The sequence below is a fragment of the Vigna angularis genome, chromosome 6 (genome assembly GCF_016808095.1).
Source record: "Vigna angularis cultivar LongXiaoDou No.4 chromosome 6, ASM1680809v1, whole genome shotgun sequence".
NCBI classification, from domain to species: Eukaryota; Viridiplantae; Streptophyta; class Magnoliopsida; order Fabales; family Fabaceae; genus Vigna; species Vigna angularis.
Genome location: NC_068975.1, coordinates 35,658,024 through 35,678,417, shown reverse-complemented (window position 1 = coordinate 35,678,417; position 20,394 = coordinate 35,658,024). Strand labels below are relative to the sequence as shown.

Below are 20,394 nucleotides of genomic sequence, written 5' to 3'. Positions count from 1 at the left end.
CACAGAATCGTGACTTTTACGCTCCTCGTGACCTTCTACAGGCTTCAACCTGTGTTCCATTCAATTTCCACAAAGGACGAACAAAATAATGTTTCATTTATGCGTTGTTTTGTCGTTTATTTGAGTGAATTTGAAAGTAAATGAGAATGAATTTGGAAAAAAAATTTGTGAAAATTAGTATAGAATTGTATTGACGTGACAAATTAAAAAAATTTATTTCCAAATTCACTCTCATTTACCTCCAAATTCACTCAAATAAATGACAAAAAATTTTTTCTTCAAATCCTCTCAAATCCCCTCAATTCACTTCCTCCCTCCCTCAAATCCACTCAAAAGAACAAGATCTTAATATATTATGACCCAAGTTCTTGGTGTGGCTGACTTCTAATTCAGCAATACCTGCCACTAATTAATTACATCTTAAAATACTAATAATATTGCTTTAGGATAAATAACACCTAAGCAACACATAAAACCAAACGGAAGTAACAAACAAGTGTTTACAAGAGCCAACAGCTAATAAAAACCTAATCCATATTGCTAGAGCCACCACCAACTCCAATTAATAAAAATATAATGGGAGCATACTAAGGGTAGGAGAGGGAAAGGAAAAGAGTGAAACCAAAATCAAGCCCTTTTTTCTTTTCAAAATTGAATGAATTTACGCATCTACACAAGCTAATTATGCCTATAATAGTAATAAAATGAAGTTAATGTGATTGAAACTTTGAGATATCCAAGAGAGTTAAATGGTAACATGCTTAGTGTCGTGCATTTTTCTTATTCGTCTTTGGTCAACCCAACTTTTGTCTTGGGAAATAGCTTCATTCCAACGTTCTTTGAAGATTTCAAATTCCCATGTCGATTGCCTTCGTATCTGCCCGATATAAACAATGTTAACGGTAATTTAATAGCACAAACACTTGCTTTTCAAAGTAAGCTTAAATGACTCACCTCGGTTCGCACATCAATTCCTGTTCCACTTTGCCTCTGCTTATTAGGAAATGATTCAAAATCAACAAAGAATGTGAATATTAAGGATAGGTAACGAAATGAGATTACAACCAAGAATCACATAATGCCATTAAAACAGTACCTTGGTTGTCCTTTGTAGGTTTGAAACCTGCAGAAAAAGAAACAAAAATTCTTGTGACGTGATTCAAACAAAAGTCTAAACTTCAGAGGACTAATGTCGATAAAACTGACAAAATATGGAAAATTTTGGAAAGTCAGATGAAATAGATAATATCTAATCAGAATTTGGTAAAACTAGCAAATGACACATGTTTTCATATCGCTATAGTTCAGACCAACAAATACTGTCTGTACAAAATATTACAGCACAGAAGGAACAATTGCTTTAGAGTTCCATAGGCATATGTAACGTAAAACTTTTACACTGTTATCCAATTTTAAAAACTAACATATTTGACATACATGATGATTGTGATGAATGAAGGTAGAATGAAAAAAAAATACTATTATTTATTCTTTATGTAAATAACTGCATGATCAAAAACGAACAAACAATGTTTGTTCTTGACAGTAAGTCATAAGTTTTATTCTGTAAAGTATTTACAATTACTGGATAAGGAATAATAATATGAAGTTGGAGCATATACAATATATTTTGGTTTGCAAGAACAGCAGTGCAAATCTAGGAACCTAACGGATACACTGAATTACAACATTAGGGAAGGAGGAGGCAAATACCTTCGACATTCTGTGACCACTCCCACCCAGAGTTTGTATTCCTTTGTGAAATACATATTCACTATCAACAACTCCCACATTTTTAGTTCGATCTCCCTGAAAAAAATGACATTCATCTAATTAACGACACTTGTCATAAAGAAATGGTGGCAAGAAAAAGAAAGAGCAAAACAGCCTATATAGTAAACCAACGATCAATTGATTACATATAAATTGAATTAATCAACCCATGATGCATTCCAAATTGACATGCTTATGGCGTGGCATGAGAATGTGTAAACTTATATTCCATAACTCTATCTCTTGTCAAATGCAGTATTAAATAGTAATGGGCCAATATCATATACGTAGATGGTAGAAGTTAGAGCAAAAGGTTTTTAGCTGAGCACAAGGAGGATTTCTGCAGCATTGGTGAACAGCGTACACACAATTAGTTATATTTATCACTACCAAGAACCAAAAATGCATCACAATGAGAATTGTACACAAAGACAAGTGCCATCATAGAAAAAGGAAATAAAGAGGGGGGAAAATTTACAACCACCAAAAGTGTCCAAAAAATGGATATTTCTCACCTGTGCACAATATCCTAGTTTCATATCCACTCCCCAACCATGGACAAGGTCGTTCTGAAGAAGATACAGATGACAATGATGAGCCAACATTGAACGACAATATAGTGGATTTAGTTAAAACTCATCAGGAAGCCCATCAAAATGAATTGCATGTAAATCAAAACATGTTTTCTTTTCAGTTGGTAGATGAAGGTAAACCTGATTTCATAAAACCTATAGGCAAGCATTTTTGTAACTTTAAAAAAAGACAACAGAAAACCATAATAATTTTCGGATGGACAAAAATTTAAATTGTTCATGATATATAACTCAATAGTACAACTAGAAGAAACAAAAGTTTAGGATGATTTTGAAAGGATTTTGCAACATGTCTTTGGTCAGAACTTAGTTAATATTCGTATGAGCTCTGCAAACAACATTACCTGTATAAGATGCCAAGTACAGTACCAGGCAGCTCGAGAGAAAACTGGAGCCATACCTTCCACAAACCTACACAAGTTGTATTAAAGTCTTGTGTCATTAACAAGGCTCTATGCATGCCAAGATTTATCATAAATAATCACAAGAAATTTTCTTTATCACATTTCTAATGACGCTTTTAAAAGTCCAGAAAATCATCAGCATTGTTCATGTTCTGACAATCTAAAAGAGACGACTTCAGTGCATCATTTCAAATTCAAAATGAGTGCACCCAAAGGAATTCAAAGATAACATTCTCAAAAAACCATCTAGTAGAAAGACCTAGTAATATGTTGCAGGTCATTCCATATATTTCTATGAATCCCTCATCAACCTATTCTGCAATATCATCCTAGAAGCACAAAACAATAAAAAAGACAAACATCACTAAACTAAAATCAATTATAGCGTCCATCAATAATGGCTGACACAAAATGTAATATTAAGACAGTACACGAGTCCTTTTCACCTAAGAAGAATTTCTAAAACATTAGTCATCTAACAGGTAGACATACTTGTCTGTGATATAATTTAGTAGACCTCACAGTTCAAAAGTGATTTGCTTTGATTTTGCTATTAAATCAGCTTCTGAGTTGGCTATAAGCTATTTTTTCCTAATTAGAGCACAAATGCAGGCTTGAATGAACTTCAGACAAACTTTAAACATGTCCAGCCATCTTGATGGTAGATGGAGTGATAAAATGCATCAACAAGGTCCCGTGCAAACATCTTGAAATATTAAACAGCTCTGCCAGGATTAAAGAAAGTAACAGTTACCCAGTGCATGGTGGTCCCTCACTTGAATCTGAACATCTTGTACTGCCTCTGCGTTCATAGACTCTTCTGCTCCAATGGAAACTTCAAATGTAAGTACAAAAGCATTGTTTAGCAAGTGCATATGGATAGTCAAACAAAAAATCACCTATGAAATTTCTTGGTTCTAGCTCTAATTGTAATTCTGTGATGTATCTCTGTCGAATTTGGGTCAAGAGCTGGTTGAGATATCTCCAAACCTTCTTGCTTTATAATTTTAACATATCTGCAAAAAGAAACCTACATTAATTATTTTTTTTATCACATGAGATAAAAGCCTGTAGAAAGGTTATTTACTAGCCTTAAAATTAGAAAAGGTTTAAGAATATAAAACCAATAAATAACCTCATTTGTCAACTACCACCCCCCGAAGAGCAAAGATTTATAAACCTAATGTAATTTTCAGAAGCCTTATAAGGATTATACACATCTTATATTGTATAGCAGAGAATGCAGAGTCGATTTCCATTCAGCTATCAAATTTCAAAAGGGCAAAAAAATAGCATATCATGTGATAAAATAACATTGGATTCTTTATCATAACATTTAAACCAGTATTGCAGGTACCTGCTAGCCTAGAAAATGATAATCATTTACATCCAAGGCAGATTGCACACAAATATCAAAAGAACAGTAGCACCAGAGAAGCAAAGATACACCATTCATACCTTGAAGGTGAAAAATGCTCCACCCCTAGATCCTCATCCCAGAGAAAGATATAATCATATATAGACACTATGTCCGGATGTAGAAATCTTTTTGCAAACCACCTGTCAAAGAATTCATGAAATATGTAATCCATCAATTACGTATTAAATCAAAATATATTTTTTTTCTCCTTTATTTGCTGGGAACAACGAAATTGAAAATGTATTCAGATAACTACATCTTGTCAATGCCTGGGTAAGGCTATGGGATTGGGGATGTTCAAATCTATAGACTATAGGACAATCAATCATTGCTTGGCCTGAGCTCCCTTCCCTTAATATGCCCTTTTAATGGTATCTGTATCCAGCATGTAGTAACTCAGTATATCAGACTGCCGGTTCTCTTGTGATGGTTTTCCAAGATTTGTAGTTTTATTTCTAAGTTATGTAATGTTTACCAAAAATTTCAAGCCCTTTTTAGCCTAACTGGCTAACCAGCTCATCCTGAGTTGAAGAAATTTTTACTTTAAAAAAATGATTTACTTATTGAAGGTATAGCATGCTTCATTTATTTTGTAGTTTCCTCTCCTCTAGAGAATCAAGCATTGTCCCTTCAATAAAAGTCTTGCACTTACCACTTTGTTTGATTCTGAGCAACAATGTGTATGGCCTTACTACTCCAACCAAGATTCCACCATCCATCCACAGTGCCGTCATAATGGAATAAAATAATTGTGAAGTTTTCTCGAAGAAACTGAAATAAATGAAATTAGACAAAGAATGATGATTTAATTAATTTGAACAATCTAAGAGCAACATAAAAAATACCTTTTGCACCATAACATCAACATTCTGCTTTTGTTTAATACCAACTGGTACTGCCAGCAAGTTACGATTAGAGTAAACATTAGCCTGCAATATCATAAACAAGCCCAATCATTACACTGTTAACACAGGTAGTACAAAACCCCAAATCAAATCTATCTTCCGAAATACAAGAATGATGCAAAAATTCTGACCTTTGACCTTAAACCACTTCTCGACCAAAGTGGTCTTAACTCCAAATCTGAATCAGCATGTATTATACCTCTTGGCAAGCCTTTCAACTTCTCAGAAGTTGCAGGATACACCTGCACCAACACAAAATATTTTCGAAGTATCAGGCAACAATTGTGAAAACAGACAAGATCATCACAAATTTTGAAAACAATCAATTTACAATAACCAGCAGGGTGTTTTTAATGCATAGAAGATCAAATATGAAAAAAGAGAATCAGAAAGCTAATTGGACTAGTAATCTAACATCATAGTTTTTACCTTTGGTTGTCCCCAGAAACTCCATCTTTTGTCAATCTGATAGCAGCAGATAATAAACATAGAAAGGGGGGAAATTCGAGTTAGAACACTCAACATAACAATGTGTCATATGACAATGCATTATTGTTCTCTGGAAAAGTAGCACATTTTTATCCTTAATAAGATGCTAAATTGCTAAGTAAGAATTAATCAGACATTTAATAAACACTTTGACCTTTTTTTAGGACGTACATGCAATGGTATCTCAAAAATTCAACTGACCTCTTCTTGGTGATACTGATACTTTGTAGTTCTATACACAATGAACAACATAACTGTACACAAAACTGCCATAAAAGGCAGTTGTCTGATCTTGAAACTTGACTTGCCCTGCCCCAAAAAAACTATTGTTAAAACAGTGATCTTACACATGAATCAACAGAGCTAAAGAATATTTTACAGGAAACTCCTAACAAAATCCAAAGTAACGAGAATAGAAGAAAAGAGGACAGACCCCATCAGACAAGCCACTCTTTTTTCTCATGAGCCATCTCAATGATTTGATCGACGTCATAGAAAATTGGATCTTTTATTCAGTCCTCATCAAAAAATGGTCGCTGTAACATTAAGCAACAGAAGCCATTTCAAGCCAGTGCTTAATATGTCTACTTCTCAACAACATTGCAAATTTTGGCATAAATAAAATAACCAACTGGTCAAAACAACAAAAAATTGAAGTTACCATATTCTAAGTTCTAAAGCACAACATAAAACATAAACGCAAGGAAAATGACCATCCCATAAAAAATATACTAAATGACTTAGAGCTAAATTGATGAACACTACCACATGTACACAACAGAGAAACAAACACCAGTACAAACTATATGATTTTCTTTCATACAATTTAAAACAAGACTACAACAACTATATTGTGCGCAAAAGGATATTAAGCATGTGCACTGTGATAACTAACATTAAAGAAATAAAGAGCTAATATTTGTGAATTGGAAAAAAGAGAGGGATGAATTGAAACTTAAAAGCGAAACACATGCTTAGAATATTAGTAATGAGGGAAAAAGCACGCCCCCGGCTTGCTGAATCCACACACCAACCAAACTTGCACATAAAATATACCAAAAACGACACTCAATAAAAGCAACCCGAGAAATCTCCGAAACAACATAAGCATCCAGGAACACGGAAACAAAAATGCAAAGATTGGATTTCCCCCAACTACAAAGATCGCGTGAAAAAATTGCAAGAACAAACAGTTGTCCAGAACATTGAACCAGACTGCAACCAAAAGTCCTTCCTTCACAACAAAGCACATTATTTTTCTTCTCCGGGAAAATTAAACAGAATTATAATAAAGAAAAAAGGACTAAAAGTTACTCCGACAGATAACAACAGAGTAAACAACAACTCAGTACTCTCTGACCGTTTCAGTCAGATCTAACCCTCTCCACACATTCTTACTTGTCATTTAAAGAAGAGTAAAGCTTCACTTTCAATCCAAATTTTCAAAAGCACAAAGATAGAAGATTTTCTATCATCTTCTCAGACCCGGATCGTCCTCTACAGAACCAGAACAGTGAAAGGCAATAAAACTAAAGAGGGAAGAGAGAGAAAGCAAGGAAAGACCCTGAGAAACTTAAAGGGGTCGCTTGAAAAAGCGAAAAGCAGAAAACTTTGAAGATCACATGACATACCGAGCTGAAGCGGCGAAACCCAGATGAAAATAAATAAAGAAGTGAAAGAAATGAATTGCCACGAATTAATAGTGTCAGAGGTTGAAGAGTATCGATGCAGAAAGCAACAAAGAAAGAGGTTAAAGAGGGAACCTGAATGCATGCGTGTCTATTGACCGATGACTGATGATGAAGAGACGAAGAGTGTGATGACAACTACACTCTTTTGTTGGCACTGACTGAATCTCGTTAATTGCTCCTCTTCGCTTCTCATTCAAAACCAAACCCAAATCAACAAAACCAGAGTGGTAGCTTTATTAGTCCCACCTCCAAATACCACCCACGACTGTCTTTTCTCTTTACTACAGTACTTGCTAATTGCACCGCCACTTTCGCCTCTGTCTCTCTCAACCCTTTCTCACGTCTCGCCACAGTCACATTTCCCTCTTTCTTCTTCTTTATTTTATTTCCTCTCTCCCTCTACCTTTGTAACTCCATGCACACTTAGATTTTCTCAGCTAAAAATAACTATCCTTAGTATTTTGTTATACTGTTATTGTTTTTGTCACCCTTCAAGATGTACCTTATCTTTCTTCTTCCTCCCACCATTTATAAGAAAATTACCATTCTCTGTCTGTTTTATTTTTCTTAAGTCATCTTCCTTAAAAGGTGAATAAAAAAACGTACATTTGTCTTGTTTTATTACAAATTATAACAAAGAAGATACATGGACCATAACTCTAATAAAATTTCTAGATATACATGTACCATAACTCGCGTTTTTAAATTGATTATGAAACTATTATGGACTTAATCTCCAATTTCCAGTATGAAATATTTAAATGCTTGCATTAGTTAATGATCTTAATGTAATATGATGAATATGTGAAAGTATTCATTATCTGTTATTAAATGTTTACAATAGTTAGTTATTTACGTGTTATTGCAATAATGTGGACAAGGGGTATTAAAAAATGACAACCAACTTCTGTTAATATTGGGTTTAAGGGCAACGTGTCCTTTAATTATCACCTCAAGGAGCTACACGACATCATTAAAGAGCACTAACATCTCCCCCCATAAGAGGAATGGTTGTTGGGCATAGAAACTGCATTTCATTACCTTTTTAAGGTCCCACAACATTTTTTCTACAGTAAATGGAGCTATTGAAAATTTTCTTTAGTTGATTGTGGAGTAAAACTTTGATTAGGTAACTTCAAATAAAAACACAATGTAGTGTTATAACAAAATTTATGTTTAGCATTTATCAATGTATTGGTTTTCTACATACCTAAGTTATCTAGACTAATAAAAAAATAAATATTAGTAATCATAATTATAGTAATATAACATTATCCTAATTTTTATGTTGGTTTTTTTGTCACACTACTGCAACAATTATCAATAGCATTAAAAAATATATATTTTAATAACATTTGTTTGAATTTAAATTGATAAAATTTGTTTATGGATAATAAATTGGCAAGTATTGTAAATGCACATATACTACATGCCAACGTGTTTGTAGAATAGTGAAACAGTCTTAATCAACCAGATGTGGTTGAGAAATTGAATTTTTTTCTGACAGAAGAAATTAAAAAAAAATGTTATGCTAATCCTAGTTTTCTGACAGAAGACATGGTCGTGTAGTAATATTATAATAACACTACTACATAGTTTTGACAAATCCTAGTTGCATAGCATTTTTTAGGTCACCAACATCCTACCTTTTCAACATCTTGATTTGAAACTATTAACAATTCTTTCCCGTGAATATGTACCAAATAAATACATTTCAACAGCTGGCAAAATCAAAAGGGTAAAATAAATTATATAATCTAGGTACAAAATAATTACTTTTTCATGTTATATAATCTAGGCACAAAATAAAAGTTTCCTTTTAAAAAAAATGCAAGAAAATTGTATAAAATATTATTTTTCAATATTGTAGAGTTTGAGACAAAAAAAACTTAATTGTCAATGTGCATCTGCACTGCAATTACCAAAGCAGTGTTGGATTTTCCTTTTTCCAGGTCTACTAATTAATCTCGTCAAGCATCCTTGTATCGATTTCCAACAGTGACATAAACCTACTCTTTCTATATTTCATAGTCAACTGTGTTTAGTGTTTACAAAAAAATCAATCATATTTTAATATTTGATAAACAAATATTCAATAAAAAAAAGGTATACATTCAATATCTTGAAAGAAAAAAAATAGTGTCTTTTCTTTTACAATTTTAGAATGTTTTTTTATCCATATGTCATGTAATATAGCTTTACTAAAAACTCATACTTAGTAATGATGGGGAAGCTAAAGGTAAGTTACAAAATGATTAATTATGTGGATGAAGCTTTGGACCTGCATCACTAAAATGTCCCTTATTCTGTAGCTCATCCCAGACATTAAGGTTACAAATCTTACCCTTAATCATTTTTATTTTTTTTAAATTATATAATTATACATAATTTACAGATTTGGTTTGTTAATCTGTGAATTTTGTAGGTTTAATTAGCTTGCTAGCTGGCAAGTTAGTAGGTGTTATGGCAGGGGACCAACCTAACCTAACACTCTACCTTCTTAATGCTTTTATACCATACACATTCACCCAAATTATGTATATATATTAATCTTAGAAAATAATTATTTATAGATTAATAGGTAGAAGCGGAAAATGTTTTTTCTAACACATTTACATTTCTTGTTCATTAAATAGTTACTGAAATTTAATTCACTCTTTTTATGGCAGTTCATCAAAAGTGTAGTTAATTATTTTTCAAAAGACTCACAGTGATAGTCACGTGATGGAGTTTATGATCCCACGTGCACCCGCTTAAGATTTCAAAATTCCAAAAAGAACAAGTAAATGTTGTCACGGAAAGCATCCTTTTGGTTGTTTTGGTCTCCACCACATTAACATATTTTTCCATCCTTAAAATATAAAACTATGTTTTTAATTAATTTAATCATCTATCTTTATTATAGTTCTTAATCACATGTTAATATTATTGTTTAAGTAGAATAATTTTTTAAGATTTGGTTAACTTGATTCACAGATTACCATTTTCAGGCAAATTTTTACGAAATATTTTATAATTTTTTGTATTAGTGTAAAACCATTGATTGATGTAGATAGCATATTCTATTGATTTTTTTAAGTTGATTAAAGATTCTGTAAATATTTTAAGGTTAAATATATTTTTAATTTTTAAAAATGATATTTTATTTCTAAATTAAATACATACATGTGTTGTTTTTGTACTTTGTGAAAACAAACAAGTGCAAGTTATAGAACAGTGTTCATCACATATGAAATAATCCAGGTGCATTTTAGTATTTTACCATGAATTTTGTAAAATACAGGTATATAGTTTGATTTAATGACGAAATACAAAATTTTAAAATAATTTAAAAGGGAAAAACATATCTAACATATCTTTTAAGTATAATAAAAAAACGTGATTAAATTCATAAAGTAAAAATTACAAAGTACAAGTATATATGAAAGTCGTAAGTAATACTTAATTATTATAAAAAAAAAGTATAAGGATAAAAATAAATATATTGTCATTTTAATATTTATCTTTGTACTCGCACTTGTTTCTTATTTTAATTCATTGAAACATTTTTAATTTATTAAATAGTTTAACAAACTTATATTAATTTTTATTTCATCTTTAATTTTATTCTAAAAATAAAGATAAAAGTATTTCTTTTATTCTAAAAAACAATCAAATCTACATTCATCTCTAGTAAACATCTTTTAGAAAATGCAAAAAGACGGCCTCTTGATGAAAAAAAAAATGTTATGTGAATCTAACCAAAGTTTATGTCAAAAACAACTTCTTCTTTTTTATTATTATTATTATTATTATTTGAAAAGCCATCTGCGTTTCACATTATTAAACCCTGACCCCTGATTTGCAGTGAAAGCAGACACAAAATAGATAAGAGCTCTCCCCATGCACCTCCATAATCTCATCTGCACCCTCAAATTTACTTTAATAACCTTATGAAAATCTGCATGTACACTTCAGAGAATCTTTGAATATGTTTGGTATTTTAAAATGAAAACCCTACACTCCTTTAAAAACTCCTCTCGCGCCTTCAAAAAGAACCTTACTATGTCGTTCGAACACCCTTTGTCGTCGTCTTCTTCTTCGATGGTGTGTGCGGTGGTATTGGACTTCCTCTCCGCAGCTTTGATTTGTGCAAGTTAGTCTTTGATTCTCTCCTCCTATCCATTATCGTTTGCAATGTTGTTGTATGTATATATAGATTGCAGTAGAAATTAGATTGAACTATATGACTGAACTTAGAAATATATAGGATTAAAGATTGTTGGAATAGATTAAAGATGGTTGGATTTGTCGTTGAATGGCGTGAATCGAAGCTCGAAAACCTTAACCGAAATTTGAATTACGGTTAAGGCGTCGGCGTTCGAACGCCGGTTACTGCATCACCGAATTTCCAACTCCGCATAACCCTATGCCGCAGTTTGAGATACACATGTATTTTCCTGTTTTTGTTATTTTAATATTGATTTGGATTTTAAATTGTTTTGTTTTTAAGTTTTATTAGGTATTAATTTTAAAATATGTTTGAAATAAATAAATTGATATATATTTGTTTGTATTTATTTAAATATTATATTATGTAATTATTTTAGTTTTGTTAAATTCGTTATTTTGAATTTGTAATTTGTGTAATATTTAAAATTAATTAACGTATTGTTTATTATTGATTTATTTAAAGTTGTTAAAACTTTTTTGCTTGTTTGTTATTTATATATTTTATTGATTTTATCAATTAATGGTTTTATTGCTTTTGTTGATTTTATTAATTATTTATTAAGTAATGATTTAACTTTTTATTTATAATGTGTTTGAAATGAATAATTTGTTATATATTTATTTGTGTGTATTTAAATATTATATATTATGTAATTATTTTATGAACTTTTTAATTTTGAATTTGTAATATGTTTTATATTTGTTATTTATTTACGTGTTATTTATTATGTAATTATTTAAAGTTTTTAAAAGTATTTTATTTGTTTCTTAATTAAATATTAATTTGTAATATATTTTATATATTTTATTTAATTAAGTATTAATTTTTTATGTTATTGTTTTCTGTATTTTTTTAGTTATTGATTTGTTTATATATTTTTTAATGTGTAATGTTTTATTGTATTTATTATTTAATTAAATATTATATATTATGTAATTGTTTTTTTTATTAAATTATTATTTTGAATTTGTAATTTGTGTCTTACTTTAAATTTATTTACGTATTGTTCATTAATTAATTATTTAAACTTTTTTAAAAAAAAATTGTTTGCTTGTTATTTAAATTTTAATTTCTAATTTTATTTATATATTTTATTGATTTTATTAATTATTGATTTTATTTATCATCATTATGTTCTTTCAGAGTCAAAAGAATATTTGAGTGTTTGACTTGACTTTTGGTCATGTCAACAAGAATTGAGTGTTCATCATCATTTAACCTCCCAGCGAAAGGATGACCAACCAAACTCTGTGCTAATTCATGGTTGTGATAGCCGCACATAACAGTTAAGACCCAACCCTCTCCTTTAGGTTTACCCCTCAACCTAAACGGACACTCACATTTTCTTGTGCCGGACACACTGGGCTGAACATTTGGTTTATAAGTAATATCAGCTTACTCAATCAATCTACCTATTGCATAAGTAATATCAGGTCTAGAAAAACTCATCATGTGCAATATCGGGTCTAGAAAAACTCATCAAGTGCAGTTACTAAGGCTCAGATAATGATTCTCCTTTTATTTTTCATTAATTTAGAATTAGCATCATAAGGGATACTCACTGGTTTGAGGTTATAAAACCTAAACTTCTTAAGAAGTTTCTCAATATATTGTTCTTGGGGTAATAATATAATATCTCCCTTCCTTATGATTCTAATACCTAAAATCACATTGGCTTCACCCATGTCTTTCATTTCAAATTTTGATCCTAGAAACGATTTAGTTCTAACGACAATCTCATTGCGTGTACCAAAATTTAACATGTCATCCACATACAAACATATAATGATACAATCACCATTTTCAAATTTAGAATACTATCAATATCATTAGGTTTAGAATACTATCAATATCATTAGGTGAAAAACCAAAATTTATTTTTCGAGTAATTAAGTAAAATTACCTACACCCCCACAATTTTTTTATTGGTAAACGAGACAATACCTGGTTGTGCTTTTCTCTTTGTAGGTAAAATATATGAAAATTTACTCAAGTACCTCATCTTCTTCGTCCTTATCCGCGGTCCTTACAAATGCAATCAGAAGTCATCGTTGCTGCAAGCACCTTGGCAGCCTCAGGAAGTTATGGGTCTCGCAAATACCGAGTTCTGAAAACAAAGTTTTGATCCTTCGGGATTGAGCCTTAAGATTGTGGTATAAAAGGTGACAAAATCACGAGCAGTATTTTCTGAGACTCTCTAAAAAGAGTATAAAATAAATCCAGAATAATTTTAGAAGAGGAATAGAAGAAAAGAGAAGGAGAGAAGATTGCTTTTGGTGTGTTTTTGGAATGGGGAAAAACTCTCTATTTGTAGAGCTAGAAAAAAATAAAATCAATAAAAGATAATAAAAGTCATTAAATATTTTACCGGTACAACATTTATTAATTAATTAACAGCAAGTTTAAAATGTCTAAGCCTATAATTTACTGATTATTGTCAACTATATCAAATCATATATTCATTTTGTTGACACAGTAGTAGCCTTGTATAATAATATTTTATTGGTTAGATAATCAAGAGGTTAATAATTAATTTGTATCTTACTGAAGTTAAGTACTGTGGGAGGGTGACAAAATATCTGTACAGGTTACATGTAATTATATGTTCGATCTATAATTTAATGTGGCCAAAAGATTACGTTGAAGTCTATATACATTAATTATACAAAGAATTGTTAAGTTTTGATACCATATTTATTTTGGTTAGTTTAATTATATATGATATCAAAACTTAACCGGGAAAGGGCTATGCACTTTTCACAACAAATAAAAATACAGAATTTAATTATTCTTCAAAAAATTAAATAAAGTTAAACTCATCTCATTTAAATCGCAAATATGAACTCTTGGCGACAAGTTATTGTGTATTTTTATGTTGACTGTTTGTTCTTTTTATGAAAGGACTGGTTGTTCTTCTCCTACTTTATAAAATATAACCACTGGTATGCTCGTTTATAAAAGGTTACCCATAAATCAAGTTAACTCCAACTAACAGTCATGATCATTCTTTAATACACTTTTGTTACAGTCAAACAGTTTACAAGAAATCTAAATGTTGTAAGAAAAAAAAATGAATATTTTCATGGAAAACTTTTATACACTACAGTTACTGTATACTTTGGAGCTGTTTCATATATTTGTGGTTAACTTCCCCTTGCAACTTGTAATAAAGTTTCTTTTGGTGGTAGCTTGAAACTTAAAGAAACTTGGTCCTTCACTAGAGAAGACAAAAAAATATCTAACCAACAAAAAGTAAAAAATTTTGTACAAGGTTAATGTGTTATTACTTGCTTCTAACTTTTTTCTTTCCCTTCATTGGCACTGCAGGCTTTTGACTTGCAGATCCTCGTCCAACCTTTTTTGGTCGACCAAAACCTCTCTTCTTCACGCTGAGGGATTCCACAGAAGATGGAGAATCGACTTTACTATGTTTCTTTGTACCATGTGAAACTCCAGACACAGAAATATTTCCTCCACCTGTTTTTGCTACTGTTTTTCTAGTTCCACATCGTATGTTTTTTGGTTTCACATGAGGATTATTCATAGGCGCATTAGTAACCTGGGTGTTGGTGACTTTGTTACTCGAGTCCTTCAAACTTTCCTTTATCTTTTTTGTCACAATGTCTCTTAATAGTACAGCAGATTTGTATTCACGAGTGTTCTTGGAGTAGAAAACCAAAGCATTGTTAGTGAGTAGAAGCAAGTCTCGAAAAAGTTCTACACATGATCTAATTGTTTGGTTGCTAATTCTTGACCTTATGGTGTCAAAGTCCATGTGTTGTCGGATCATTTTCTTGTACCTTCCTCTCTTCTGTTGTTAAATAGTAGAACAACAAACAGATTACCACAAAACTAAAACCACAGGGTAAAGATCAAACTCCATTTATCCATTCACGGCATCTACATCAACAGAACTGTTTGAAAGATGAGACTGTTTAATTACACATACCTGACTATCAAGTCTACGACGAAATGCAGAAGCACATTTAGTTTCAAAAATAGAATCCAAAATCTTCACCATGTCTTCCACCCTACTCTTTTTCAAGTTCCTATTCTGATAATTTACATCGCTTGATTTGGCAACTTCACTGTAGTAACTGGTAGAATTTTCTTTACACCATGACATAACATCAACTGAATCTAACAAAACACTCTCTGCCATACTTGGTTCCTTGGTATTTTTGCCACAATACTTCCTTTTCCTCTTCCCTCTTCGTTTCTTAAAAGTTCCCCCTTCTCCTTGGTATACAGTATATGCTAACTTATCTACATTCAAAAGTTTGTCAGGCTTGGTCTCGAAATGTTCAACAGGAACAGATGGAAGAGTTTCATGTGTGAAACTCCCAGCAGATAGTCCATCCTTTGATGTGTCTTTGGTGGAAGATTCGACTCTTTCTAATTTATGTGAAGCTACATGCAACTTTGGACGACCTGATCCATTATCAACATCACAACCATCTCTTTTCTCATTCTTACCACCCTTCAGTCTTTCAAGCTTTGATTCAAGAGACCTGAAACAAAGATATATATTTTGTAAACTACACCCAAAAAAGCATACCGGTTTTCCAACATTTATCCCCAGTCAAGGACTCTGAATTTTTTCTCTCATGTGCCTTCATTCCACTGAACATGAACATTTCATTTATGGAAAACAAAAATGAAAACCTCAAACAAATTGAGACTTGTTGTATCTGACAATAAATACTATGTTGTCTCTTCTACCAAAAACCCAGCTTGAAGCGAAAAAATTGCAACTAACCCAATTGAATCTTCAGATATCTCTAGAGATCTCTTCAACTCTGCCACTCTAGTCTTCCTAAGCTCCTCATACCAAGCCCTGAGAATGTCATTCCTTTGAACTTGAGAACAAAAATGTCATTTTTACCATATTACAATGAGAAAAGGCAAAGGATGTCTTTGGAATCTTCAAAGTGTATTTCTTAAAATCTACAAGTTGAATTTTCTTTTAAGAAATGTATTATACTTACTTGTTTCCAGAATATCGTTGCAGCAGATCTTCATATTTGGCTTTACATACCTGCAAAAGTTACACGCCTACTGCAATCAAAGACTACAGACTAAAGAGACGACTTTTGGCATCTCATGGACTCAAATGAAGATTCACTCATGATATTTTAACTCCTATGAATGGTATTATTGATAATTTGGTATATGAATATATGGTTTAGCCATTGATAAATTAGTTTACTCAATTTAACTATAAATACTTTTAAAAAAAGAATGAAATAAATTGTTTAGAGGCTAAAATTAATTTATGCATAAGGTAATCTATAAAATTTATCTCCCTGTATTCTTGATAACATTCAAATAGGTATCGAATGACTGACTTTATATTGTGTTTGGATACTAGATGCAATTTTGAAGGATTGAAATTTGTAATATTTGAATTACTTACTATTATTATTTTTACTTTTTAGATATTTTATTTATATAGAATAATTATAATGTCTTGCATTTCAATTTTCTAATTTAATAAAGTAATTGTATTTTTATTTTAAGATAAAATTTTATTTTAAAATATAAATTTAAAAAAAAATAGTAGTTAAATTTAAATATTCAATTTTTTTAATAAGTGACTAGTTGTGAAATTATAATTTCTTGAAGTAAATTTCAAATATTTGAAGTACTTTTTAAAAAATTTTAAATTTTAAATTTCTTTTAATTTTTTGTTATACTCTAGAAAATTTTAAATTTATCAAGTGAAATAAATAATTCTCTTAAATTAACTTATCTGAATATAGTATTAATGGATATCCAGAAATAATAAATATGAATATTTTAATTAATGTTCATAATGAGAAAAGTATGAATACTCTAATATTTAAATTGCAAAATACTTATTACTCATAGTTAGTAGTTTTTATTTGAATATTTATTTTAAAAAAAGTTAATAAAGTAATATTATTGATGATTAAAACCTTAACAATTAAATAATCATTTAGAGATTGATTTTATAAATTTATATATTTTTAGACAGATGGTGTTTGCAGATATAATTTTATCAAAATTTATACTTTGTGGCGCAGCCTATTTTTATTTTTTTAAATAATTTTTTTAGTATTAATATTTTACTATATAATTATATTTACGTTTTCTATATGAATTTATGTTTTAAAGAATTGATTTTAGATAAAATTAAGATTAAATATTTAGTCTTTAAACTTTCATACAAAATTAAAATTTTTCCTTATTCTAAATTTGATATAATTTAATCTTTAAATTTAAAAATTAAATAAATATAATTTTTTAACCCAAATACATTACATTTTTTTATGTTAAACGGAATTTTAAACTAATATTTAAACTGTTTATATAATTTCACATATATTGACTCGAATATATGAAACGTTTAAAATAAAAAAGTTAATGCTATATAATTAAAAGAATTATATTCTATATTTATTTATTTTTTAAATTTAAATAATAAAATGTATAAAAAAGAAAATTATTAAGATGAATTTTAATTTTATATCTAAATTTAAAATTACAAACATATTTATTCCTTAAAATTGAGTGGGTATTTTTAAGTAGGTATGAAATGGACAGGAGAGAAATATTTTAGACCGATAAAATATAATTAATACATGTTCCTCCTTGACTCCACGTATTCCTAATTACATATGATTATATTGATTATTATAATTATGAAACACATAATTCGACTATCATTTATCATTTCAAATAATAAGCAATGTGTCATTCCAATAGCTATTTGGAAGTTATGATGTAAAATGTTTATAATTTCATGCGTGTTTTGTATTAATCTTACTATTTTTTTATTAAATTAATCAAATAATACAAATTTTAATATATATATATATATATATATATATATATATATATATATATATATATATATATATATATATATATATATATATATATTACTCATTTCTATCTATTTGATGATACCAATAAATCAGCTGTAAAACTTTAATATCTATATATAATAAATATTTTAATATCTATTTATAAATAAATAAAATATTATATCATTTGTATGTGTGAATATTTATTACTCAAAAAATTAAAATTAAATTTTAATTTATATTTTGTTTAATTTAATTAAAATTAAAATTAGTTTATATTTTATTTAATTTAATTTATATTATATATATATTTGTAATTTTATTTTAAAAATTTATAAAATATCTTTTTTAAATATTCGCATATATTTGAAAATATTCACAAATTTTAAAATATTCATTAATATTTTTTATATAAACATTCAATAGATAACAAACAAATTTTTACTAAATAAATATTATTCGTGTTTCACCAAACCTATTATCATCCTTAACTAAAGAATATATGTTTAATAAATAAATTTCCTCGCTTGGCAAGGGGTCAACACATGATGTATCTTTGAAACAATCTTTCATTTCAAAACAATGTTATAAAACAAAATAAACATATGTTGACTATAATCCATCTTAATTACATTAACAAATAACCCATTATTTAGTTGATATGAGTTAATTATAATTCATAGACTACGAAATCAATTTAAAGAGTCAACAAATGTGGATCAGACGTCATCACTGTGCAATGGCTGTACCAGTAAATTCAAAAGCAAAAAGAAAATTGCTCGAATATGATTTTCTTTTTGCTTTTATTTTTACGCTTTGTTCTTACTTTCCACAATTATTTTAGGTTTTCAATTATACCTCCATAATAAATATATTCGTGCACAGATTATTTTATGGACAAGAAGATTAAAACATTTACTTTAGCAGAAAAAATTGCCTAGAAGGTTTCACTCTCATGTAAGGCAACTTAACTCATACAATAAAATTTACAGGTTATTAAAGAAATTCAACAAACATAGTAAAATATTTGTTATAATGCTGAAATCAATTGCTTGCAAAAAAGTAAACAATGAAATTTTAAAGACGTAAAAATTCAAAATCTTTCACATCAATGCTTCTAGTAATTTTTTATTATTGAAGTTTTCAATATATTTAAAAATAGTATGACTTTATGATAATATAATCCATTAAAAAGAAAATAATAAATAAGAAACGAAATTCAAATAAAGTATAAAAGAAATAATGCAAGTGAATTTTATTTTTATTTACTTTTAAAATCGAAAATTAAGGAAAGAAAAATAAAAGTTGTTTAATGAATTATTAATTGTTCTTTTTACCTGAGGAGTAATGGTGTAAGGAAAACCTGTTCGGGCTCGAAGCTCGGTGGCAACGACGTTCCAATCTTTGGTTCCATGACGGAGAATGGCCCCACCAAGGAGGAGCTCCTCCCAGGTGCCCCACCCCTTCAACGTCTCTGCTCCCATCACCTTTCACATCTAATAACCCTTCTTTAATAATATCCTATGCAGCCAGAAAAATGTTGCCTTTGTTATAGAAAAAAAACCACCATGTTTTTTGGTCAGGAAAGCTTGAACAAAAATGACTTGGGAGTGTGGAGGGACAAGGCAACGAGAGCTATTTTCTGGAAAATTTTGGGGAAACGGTGGTTTTTGTTAGTTCGATGTGGTTTTCTGACATGTTTTGTTTGGGCGAAAGAATGTAAATTTAGTTGACAGGGTATGCGTGAAATGAGGGGCTGAGAGATTCTAATTGTTGCTCACAGAAAGGTTTCGAATTTGAAGTTGGAATATCTTAAAAAACAATTACAGTAACATCATAAAATATAGAAACAAAATTGTGGATGTTGAAAAATTGACAGTTGTACGTTTCTAATTATGGCTCTTCTCTTTCTCTCTCTACCACTGTTTTTTTTCTCTCTCCACAACTTTCTCTGCATTCTTCAATTAATGAATTTGCTAACTTTTTTTTTCATATATTGCAAGTTTCTTTAGAGGATGAAAGCCTAATTTTAGAAAGTGCTGTTTAACAAGTTGTCCATTTTCGTATGCCTTATGC

At 29.7% G+C, this 20,394-nt stretch overlaps 2 protein-coding genes and 1 long non-coding RNA gene across 9 annotated transcripts; 1 reads left to right on the top strand and 2 right to left on the bottom strand.

Moving 5' to 3' along the window:
- Nucleotides 1-616: 616 nt before the first annotated feature.
- On the bottom strand, nt 617-7,764 carry LOC108340935 (uncharacterized). 4 transcript variants are annotated; one of them, XM_017578508.2, is made up of 16 exons: nt 7,348-7,764; nt 6,018-6,120; nt 5,786-5,893; nt 5,525-5,560; nt 5,227-5,337; nt 5,036-5,119; nt 4,843-4,961; nt 4,229-4,330; nt 3,670-3,786; nt 3,525-3,590; nt 2,711-2,777; nt 2,289-2,342; nt 1,714-1,809; nt 1,097-1,123; nt 955-990; nt 617-877 (listed from the first exon to the last, which is right to left on the bottom strand). In XM_017578508.2, exons 2-16 carry the CDS (start codon nt 6,075-6,077, stop codon nt 746-748), a joined length of 1,215 nt encoding a protein of 404 aa, XP_017433997.1. In that variant the 5' UTR covers nt 6,078-6,120; nt 7,348-7,764; the 3' UTR covers nt 617-745. The 4 variants fall into 4 exon arrangements, with proteins under 4 accessions (XP_017433997.1, XP_017433999.1, XP_052734842.1 ...); XM_017578510.2 differs by lacking the exon at nt 7,348-7,764 and adding an exon at nt 7,216-7,316; XM_052878882.1 differs by lacking the exon at nt 7,348-7,764 and adding an exon at nt 7,148-7,167.
- A 3,362-nt stretch (nt 7,765-11,126) lies between these two features.
- Nucleotides 11,127-15,141, top strand: LOC128197358 (uncharacterized). The gene is made up of 2 exons (XR_008249837.1): nt 11,127-11,410; nt 14,816-15,141. It is a non-coding gene; the product is annotated as an uncharacterized LOC128197358 (long non-coding RNA).
- Nucleotides 14,482-20,227, bottom strand: LOC108341131 (uncharacterized). 4 transcript variants are annotated; one of them, XM_017578780.2, is made up of 5 exons: nt 19,656-20,227; nt 16,477-16,526; nt 16,248-16,325; nt 15,438-15,999; nt 14,482-15,299 (listed from the first exon to the last, which is right to left on the bottom strand). In XM_017578780.2, the coding sequence occupies exons 1-5, from the start codon at nt 19,800-19,802 to the stop codon at nt 14,772-14,774; spliced, it is 1,365 nt and encodes a 454-aa protein (XP_017434269.1). In that variant the 5' UTR covers nt 19,803-20,227; the 3' UTR covers nt 14,482-14,771. The 4 variants fall into 4 exon arrangements, with proteins under 4 accessions (XP_017434269.1, XP_017434270.1, XP_017434271.1 ...); XM_017578781.2 differs by having other exon boundaries at nt 14,483-15,299; nt 16,248-16,347; XM_017578782.2 differs by having other exon boundaries at nt 14,483-15,299; nt 19,682-20,227.
- Between the last annotated feature and the right edge of the window lie 167 nt (nt 20,228-20,394).

Coding starts and splice junctions, on each gene's coding strand:
- LOC108340935 (XM_017578508.2), bottom strand. CDS start 6,077: ATGACGTCGATCAAATCATTGAGATGGCTCATGAGAAAAAAGAGTGGC. Junction 4,962..5,035: donor TTGATGTTATGGTGCAAAAG/GTATTTTTTATG, acceptor CATTTATTTCAG/TTTCTTCGAGAAAACTTCAC. Junction 1,124..1,713: donor GTGGTCACAGAATGTCGAAG/GTATTTGCCTCC, acceptor CTTTTTCTGCAG/GTTTCAAACCTACAAAGGAC.
- LOC108341131 (XM_017578780.2), bottom strand. CDS start 19,802: ATGGGAGCAGAGACGTTGAAGGGGTGGGGCACCTGGGAGGAGCTCCTC. Junction 16,527..19,655: donor CTTACACCATTACTCCTCAG/GTAAAAAGAACA, acceptor TAACTTTTGCAG/GTATGTAAAGCCAAATATGA. Junction 16,326..16,476: donor CAACGATATTCTGGAAACAA/GTAAGTATAATA, acceptor TGACATTCTCAG/GGCTTGGTATGAGGAGCTTA.